Source organism: Protobothrops mucrosquamatus, unplaced genomic scaffold (genome assembly GCF_001527695.2).
Source record: "Protobothrops mucrosquamatus isolate PMUCROS unplaced genomic scaffold, P.Mucros_1.0 scaffold130, whole genome shotgun sequence".
Taxonomy (NCBI): domain Eukaryota; kingdom Metazoa; phylum Chordata; class Lepidosauria; order Squamata; family Viperidae; genus Protobothrops; species Protobothrops mucrosquamatus.
This window is the reverse complement of record NW_015386497.1, coordinates 317,596-326,830: the sequence shown is the minus strand read 5'-3', so window position 1 is coordinate 326,830 and position 9,235 is coordinate 317,596. Positions and strand designations below refer to the sequence as shown.

Here is a 9,235-nt window from a genome sequence, read left to right as displayed (position 1 = left end):
CCCCAGAGATCCGGGTGATCCCGGATCTCCCCTCCTTCCGCCGCGCCCTAAAGACATGGCTCTTCCAACAAGCGGGATTGGCCTAGGGAATTTTTAGTGGGGTTTTAAGAGAAATTTTAATTATATAGGCCATAGTAAATATTTCTTTTTAATTTGGTTTTAAATTAGGTATTTATTGTAGTATCTGTTTTATAAGGCTCTCAGCCGCCCTGAGTCCGGTAAGGAGAAGGGCGGGATAAAAATTGAATAAAATAAATAAATAAATAAATAAATAAATAAATACAGTTGTCTATTCAGAGAGCCAATCTAGTATACCAGTTAACGACACTGACTCTTGTAGACTTCTGGAGAAGTTACAACCTGGCTTTTTCAGACAATTTTTGGTGATTAGGCTGGAGTAAATTTGTGCTGATATGGTTTGTTTTGTTTCCAGATTTTTTAAAAAATTCTACTATGTTTTATATTGTGCTTGGTTGTATACACAACTTAGAACCTCTGAAGCAAGAAAGCAATAGATATGTATGTATGTGTGTGTGCCTGTCTCTGTGTGTAGGGGGGGGGGGGCAGAGGGAAAGAGAAAAAATGTATAGCAACATTTACCGCACATAACAAAACCTTACTTTGAAACATTTAGTTTCAAAGAGAATGTCTACAGTCTTCCTACTTTCAAATTACAGAGATAGCGGTATCTTAAAAACAACAACAACTAGCAGAACAGAAATAATTGCAGACAGGCACCAATTCTGTCGTAATTTACTCATAAGTATTTTCTTCCTAATGTGTTATGAGATAAATGTGGCTCTATTCAATGAGTGAGTTAACATGAGCTGAAAAGATAAATACCTTTTACTAGAGTATCCAAATTCCCAAAACAATTACTTATCCCTGGCTAAAAATGGTGAAAAATGTATTCTTGGATACTTTCCAGTGCGGTATCATCTCCCACTCTCTCAAAACCTTATGCTTATATTGCAGTCTTAAAACCCTAAATAAATAAAGCCCCCAATGTGGTGGACCTCCAGAGAGATGAAGATACTTCAAGTGGTATGCAGTACTCAACAAGTACATTCATGAAAAGAAAAAGAGATTTTTTTAAGGTAAACCTGAAATAGGGATGTACTGTGCTTTGAATTTGAAGCCAAAAAGAAGCTTTAGGATAGGTTTGGATGTTCAGACGATGTTGTCAACACCTCTTTTAACCTTTTCCTGGGCTCACAGGAATCACACAAAACACAGAAAAATATACAGTTAGGTTCAGGAGGAGCCAACACAGTGCAACAGGGCACTATGGAACAGGCAGGGGTGCACTGTTGTAGCATAATTTCCCAGGACAGCAAAGCTTTTAGGTTCAAACAAGACATACAAATGCCCCATAACAAGACAAGGAACTGTGAATAATAGTTGATAATAACATCACAGTACAGGCTGAGTCTTCCAGAAAATCCCCCATGCTTTCCATGAAAATGCAAAAGTGGTTCACTATTTAGCAATGGATTAATTTATTAATAGGATTGAAGACATCTGAAGCCTTCCTATTAAAACAACTTTCTTTTATGGTAGTCACAGACCCGTATAAAGTTGTAGAAGATGACCAGGCTGAGCCAGAGGAAGGGGGTCAAACACATCATCAGTCTCAAGTCCCTTTGCACCTATCCTGAATTTCTTATCTACCACCAATTTGCTTGGACCATTAGTAGTTCAGATTCTAGTAGACAGCGTACATTTCCAATAAATCTTTATATCCATTTGAACTGCCTGGATCTCCTGATTTCCCTAGTGCTTGACAGCAGTTATTCCAAACAATGTACCTACATAAATGAAGAACAGTTTAAGCAATACTATTAACAAAATGTAATAAAAATATAAACAGATCTAAAATACAATAATACGTTATTCTATTTAATCATTTTCCCCAGCCTCTTTTGAAAAGACTATTCTCAGGTTTATAAGCTTCTACAACAAATATTACTGCAGGACACTTCTGATTTATTAATTCCACTGGATAAAATGACTTTTAATCCTAAAAGCTCAAAGACAACAGAAAGAGAAAGAGATCTTAGAAAAGTGAGCACAATGCAGGAAGCAGCTAACTTTTTAATGATTTTCATTTCATTGAGATTAAATGACTGAAAATGCTAAGAGGCATACCCAATGGATCCTTTCACATCAGCCACAGGAATTTTTATAAACCCAGTTAAGTTACGCAAATTGCAAAATGTGGTTACTTAGGCCTTTTAAAAAGAGAGCATCAAAGAACAAGAGGATCAAAAAATGAGATAATGGTTTTTTAAAAGCTATCAATTCTTCTGAAAAAAAAACTTTCTTCAGAGTTCTAGTAGATTTCAGTCTTTTTCAACATCTCCTGCAAAAGCACAGGAGATTATGGATGAGTGCTGGGAATAAACACCCAATGAACTGCTACATTCAAGAAGCTAGAGTTATTGCATCGCCTTTCTCAATCAAATTTCCCAAACTCACTTTAAAAAAAAAAGGGAAACAAGAAGGCTTTTTGCATTTTCAGACTGACAGACCAACTGAGTTAAGAAAAAGCAAACCTCTTTTTATCTAGGAAGTGACAAACTACTTTCAAAAACTGAACCATTCCCAGTGAACCATTTACTACTTCCATCTGTTCATACTGTACAAAACAAATTTAAAAGTTACATCCACAAAATAAATGTATATAATGAACCCTGTATTTCATATGCATTTCAAAAGCACGTCCTGTATCTAAAATAGCACAAAAGGTCCCGGCAGAAGCAGATGATTACAATCTAAAGCACAAGTCATAAAGGCATAATTGGAAGGGGTCTCAAAAGCCATCTATTCCAGTTCTCAATCTTGCTTCTATTATTAATGGTTGAATAATCTTACTTCTTTGTAAGTGAGAACTCTTAAACAACTCACTACAGAAAAATGAGTTGTATCTAGGATGTATGTATGTATGTATGTATGTATGTATGTATGTATGTATGTATGTATGTATTTCTGCTTTTGCTTGAAAAATCCACAGCAGGGGTGTCCAATCTTACCAACTTTAAGACATGTGGACTTCAAGCCCTAGAATTCCCCAGCCAGAAATCTGGGAGTTGAAGTCCACAAGTCTTAAAGTTGCCAAGGTTGGACATCCCTGACTCAGACTTTAGACTACTAACTGAAAACCTACTGCTACCAGAAGTCTTGTTAATCCTGCCTCAAAACCACCCTTCTCCTAGCCCAGGAATGAGCAACCTGCTAGCAGCTACACACAATGGCCAGCCCCTCATGATGCAGGTGGACAGGATTTGGATTTGTGGATAAATTCTTGTAAAATTAAGGAAGGAGACAGTTGAAAGAAAGGGAATTTTTTAAGGAACATTTCCTTAAAATTATGACATTTTAACAGTGTTGTCCCTAGTGGTGAAAAGCTTCCAGAATTCAGCTAAAGATTTGACAACTTTAATGATTAATAATATGCGTGTATCATTGAATCCAGCATGTTCTCTCTGTTCTATAACCTGACTAGATAGAACATAGATGAATCTTCAAACAACAGAACTTATTATTCCACTTGTAGAAATTACCATTTTGAGAAGTGGACTACGCAATGAATATTAATTGCTCAGGTAATTTGAATTAAAAGAGGTCAGCAATCCAATATAACCAGCACTATTATGTAGAGTAATACATTTAGTATGCAGATAATATGGGATTCACTGAAGCAAATATGTCAAGTATGAATAAAAGCAAGAACCTAAATCAGTTATTCTCAACCTGCTGCCCTCCAGATATGCTGGGAGCTCAGTCAGCTCAGCCAAAAACTCTTTTGAGTTTCCTGATAGAGTAGACATGAAATTTGGTAGAGGGTTTATTTTCTTTCAAATCCAGATGGTTCATTTTTTCTGTGCTCTGCCTGGGTGCCTTGGAGATGTACTTAGTGACATTATGATGTCAGGTGGAGCCAATATGTATGAATTATTTGTTTTACTGTTAGAAAGATTAAATGCTACCCTCCCCCCACCCTCCCCATTAAGATACAACAAGTTGCAAGTAGATATGCCTGGGAAATCCTAATCCAGGGGTCTTCAAACTTGGCCCTTTCATGACTTGTGGACTTCAACTCCCAGAATTCCTCAGCCAGACATGCTGGTTGAGGAATTCTGGAAGTTGAAGTCCACAAGTCATAAAAGGGCCAAGCTTGAAGACCCCTGTCCTAACTGGTTCAATGTTATCAAGGAAACGTTGTGGTTGAGTTGAAATTTAATCTTTACTGACCCCGGCAGTTCAACATTGTAACCTAGGAAGAAGGAAAGACTTATAGCAAAGTGATAAGGGACAATATCTATCTTAATTAGTAAAGGAACAACACTCACTCATGAAAAAAAAAGATGGGGGGGACTTTCTCTATTTCAGTTTCTATAAGGCACAGGGAAGATTGTTCTTTCTACTACCGTATGCAGCTGGAGAAGGTGATGTAATTCACCAACGTTGTCATTTTTTGCACAATCACAGCTGGCAAAAGAGAAGGATCTGCTATGCTATGTTAACTTTTGACCCCATATCAGTAGCCAATGTGTAATTTAGAATTCAAAAATACCTGACCAATGTATTCGAGATTGGGAAAGACTGTTTTGCAGTATAGAGAAATATAATCATAATATCCCTCTAACTTCTACAAAGTAATGTTTTCCTTTAACTCTGGTGACTTTACAAGAAAATGCATATGTATTTCACTGCAAGTCAGACAACATCTCACTTATTCTTGCGCTTCCACAGTAGATTGTTGTTGTTTTTTGCTTTTGTTTTAGTTTTGTGTGTTGGGATAATTTTTGCAAATACTAGAGCAAGAAAGCTTACAGCTAAGTTAACAATACCTTGAAGTTTTCTAGTTGATACTTTCGACTAAAATGATAAATAATGCTACTTCTCTTTAACACTTACTGGCCCTTTCAAACACAGGCAGACTGAGATAGGAGATGAACAGAAGACGAGTATTGCTGGGGACTGGTCACACACTCTGGCTGGTCACACACTCTGGCTGGTCACACACTCTGGCTGCCACAAATGCAGCACTGGGACCCTGGTCATTCTGTTGCAGAAAGTGTATTGCAATAGGTTCTCTTGCTTTAAAACAGGGGTGTCAAACTGCCGGCCCACAGGCCAGTTGCATCATGTGGAGGCCGCACTCCGGCAATGCGAAAAAAAATCACGATACCGTCACGACACATCACGTGACGAGTTCGACACCTGTGCTTTAAAAGCTTTTGCTGTCTATGTATGAGCTCATGGGGTAAAATGACATCTTACAAGGATTCCCCAAGACTTCAGACACTAGTTGGCTGATGTCAATCTATTAGAATGACAATGCCATAAACATTGAAGGCAGTACCACTCCTCCATTTGTAGCAGCTCCCAATGAATGCCTTCCATGTTATCAGTAAAGAAAAAAAAATGGAACTAGCTTCTCCCTGAATCATCCTGGATCCAGTCACCATTACCAAAACAAAACACATAGGTTGAGAAGACACAACTCTCCTCACAATGCAAGAGTACAATTTGACATCCAGGCTTATTTAGCTATTTGACAAAATCCACTACACTAGAGAAAGAAGAGGCATTGTGCTTTTCTGAAAAAGAATCGTCACATTTATTGTACAGGAATGAATTCCCTCAAGTAGTCCTGGATCCAAATTAGCAAGAGAAACAACTGGGGCTCAATAAAGAAGAAAAGGAGGTCAACCTCAAAACCTTTGCAGCCTCCTGTCCTCTCCCCAGGTTTCTTGCCACATATGGGTCAAACTTGGGCAGCAATTCTATGGGGATAGGCACTTGAACCCTCAATAGGGCTGTCTAGATGCACTGCCTCTCCACCACCCATGTAATTGGCCCTACTGTCACCACCACCCCATTCTTTTCTGGTCCTGGAACCACAGATGGCAACTTGTGGTGCCTGGTCAGCAGTAGGTACCTGGGGCCACCTAGAACCTGACAAGGAACTTTGCCTTTATGGGCTGGAGCAACTGCATCGTGACGTACAGTAGTGACAACAGCAGCAGCTCTATTACTAGGAGGAAGTAGGAAGGATGCAAATGTGGAGCTCAGAACTAGGACAAACAATGGAATTAGTAACTATTGTGTACAAAGGCAAATACTGACTTCATGGAAGCTCTTCCATGAGTTCCTTACTCTTCCTGAGCAAACAAATCGAAGCCTCTTGGTTGCCAAGTATTATTCTATTCTCCCCAGTAGCCAAAGCAGAAATAGCCGTGATAGAACAGAGCCATGTGAACTGATGGGAAGGTGGGGTTTTTAAAGTGGGTCAGTGAGAGTCCTGAAATTCACCTCATGTTATACAGTTCTGGTCTGCTGATTCAAAGGATGCTACGTGGTTTATTCTCAGTAACCATGAGAAATTGACCTGGATTGTACAGATTAGCAAGCAAACTATGGCTTTGAGGATCCATATAGCTATCTTAGGTAAAGAAAAGTCTCAAGGTCAGTGAACCCGACACTCCCATTGTTACCACAATCTGATTCACAAAGGTTCAGAAAGCAGATTCAAGCAGCATAATAGAAGTCCAAGTGGCTGCCTAGGAGACCTAATGTATCGATCTCTTATGACCAGGCATGCAGGTTTGATGCCTACACATCGCAAGATGAATATGAAGCCATACATTGCATTTTATAAATGGGAAGCAGAAACCTATCTCTTCGGTTGGGGTTGTTGATTAACACCTGAGGCTTTTGTATGTTTAAGGAATCCTAACAAAGGTATGGCTGAGAAATGAAGCCCCTTTCTGGAATAGGGGTTTCTGTGCTAGCAGGTACCCATGATTCACATTAAGAGCATCTGTCACCCTCATTAATAGGTTTTCATCTGAACTTATATTTCCAAGAATATCTGCATATAAGAATTCCATTTCACTAGGGCACATTTCCTTGTTGCCCACAATTCTCCCTTTCTCTGGAGACATCTATCCAAACCATACTTTAATACATGTAAGTCCAGAAACAAACATTCAATGCCTTTTTCCTATGTCATGTAAAAGCTAAACCACCATCTGTCTATCCTTAAGCCTCATCTAAACAGTAAAGAATGTGCGACATCTTCAGAGCAAAAAAAATGCCCTAATATGGCAGAGAATTAAATACCCTGAGAATTAGGTGGCCTGTATAAAAGCTGTGCTGATATTAGAAGGAAACAGTAAAGAAACAGAGAGAGATTCAACTCATTTTCCTGTACCATTCTGCAAAGATGTTGCGTTATAAACATCATCAAGATCTTGAATACTGGAAGCATCTGTCGAATCTTGATCGCTGGCTACAATTCCTACTGAAGAAAGGCTAGAAATAAAGGAGTGCATCCTTTTTGCATAAATATCCCTAATGTTAAAATACGGGAGATCGTTTGTCTTTTCCTTGGGAGTGTCATTGCACTGGTCGGTGTCGATGTCCTTCTGCTTTTGATAGTATTTTGAAAACTTGTTGAAAATGATAGTGATAGGAAGAGCTACCACTAATATTCCACAGATAATGCAACTTGTGCCGATAATCTTTCCTCCGAGGGTAACTGGGAAGGTGTCCCCATAGCCAACGGTGGTCATGCTGATTGTGGCCCACCACCAGCAAATAGGGATATTATTCAGCTCTGAGATGTCACTGTCTTTTTCCACTGAGTAGACCAGAACGGAAAAAATAGAAATCCCAACAGCCAAAAACAAAAGCAAAAGTCCAACTTCATGGTAGCTGTGCCTTAAGGTCGCACCCAAGGACCGCAATCCAACAGAATGCCTCGCTAGTTTCAATATGCGGAATATCCTCATTAGGCGTAGAATTTGAACCACTTTCCCCATGTTTTCAATATCTTCACTTTCTTCGTCTTTGGTGTCAACGGCCAGAGTGGCATAAAATGGAAGAATAGATACAAAGTCAATGATATTCAGTGGGTTCTTCCAGAACTTCTTCTGGCTTGGGGCAGCAGCCAACCTGATCATAAGCTCAGAGGTGAACCAGACGATGCATATGAGCTCCACAACTTCCAGAACCGGGTTTTCAACCTCTTTGTCCTTGACACCCACCTTCTGGTACTCTGGCATGCTGTGAATGCACATGGTCACAATAGATGCTAGGACCACACTTAGGGAAGACACAGCAATCAGTTTGGCTGATAAGCAGTACGCAGGGTTCTCCATTCTGATCCAGATATTCTTGCGCAACTCTCCAAACCACTGTTTATCGAATTTCTCAAGCTCCTTCTCAAATATGGAAGACGTCTCATCATCGGAAGAATCTAGGCTTCCCACTGGGCTTTTTTGATCCCATTCTTTATCGGGACATTCTTCTTTTCTTTCTTGGTAGCGACTACTGCAACAAGCATCAAGGAAGAGTTCATTGATCCCCCAGTACTCTATTTCCTGGCAAAAGGAGAAGACGCAGAGTTCTTCCATAACGTGGAGTTTACCTGTGTAATAAAAATTCAACACGTATCTGAACAAAGAAGGGTTCCTATCAAAGTAATATTCCTTGTCTGCCACACTGTAATCATCACAGAGTTCCAGAATAGCCTCTTCTGAGTGGCACCTGAGTAGCTTCCCAAGCCTCGTATGAGGAAACTTGAGCAATGTACTTTGACCAATGGACTGTTTAAAACCACCAACATTCAAATTGACAAGCTCCTCATCTTGTCCTGGTCTGTGGAAGAATTCACCATACACCATTTTGACCTCTGTGAGCTCTGCTTGCAAGGCACATAATATTACACTGCACCTAAAAAGGCAACACAAAACACAGGTAGGTGATCCAGTCTAGCCTGGTGTTCATTGCAACTAAGTCTATTTAAAAAGAAGGGGGGGAAATATGAACAGTGCTAGATGTTTTCAATGAAGTGCTGTTAAATTACTTAAAAGACAGTTAATTAGATCAGAAGCAGCAGGTTTGTATACAATAAAGACTTGCCTTACACTCTCTCAGCTCTTCCATCAACTCAACTACCTAAAATACAAAATAGTGGTTTTACTGCTCTCACAGTTGCATCGTTTTAATTAATATTATTCTTTCAGGTAATTTTTTTTAAAGTCTTTTCCAGGCAAACTTATTTTTCCTTTTCTCGCTAGGAAAAAAAAATATTTCAGTCCAGAATGCATTTTGATTCCTGATCTGTTTCGGTTCTAAATTCTGACAAAGAGCCACTTCAGTTGAAAAAGCAGATCTGAAATTTGGAAGACTCCCAGTTATTGCTGGATTGACAGGTGGATGC

The 9,235-nt window shown here is 39.3% G+C and overlaps 1 protein-coding gene across 1 annotated transcript; it reads right to left on the bottom strand.

Annotated features, from left to right (window-relative positions):
• Window positions 1-7,208: 7,208 nt before the first annotated feature.
• Window positions 7,209-8,696, bottom strand: KCNS3 (potassium voltage-gated channel modifier subfamily S member 3). The gene has a single exon (XM_015813059.1). The coding sequence runs from the start codon at window positions 8,694-8,696 to the stop codon at window positions 7,209-7,211; it is 1,488 nt and encodes a 495-aa protein (XP_015668545.1).
• Window positions 8,697-9,235: the final 539 nt, after the last annotated feature.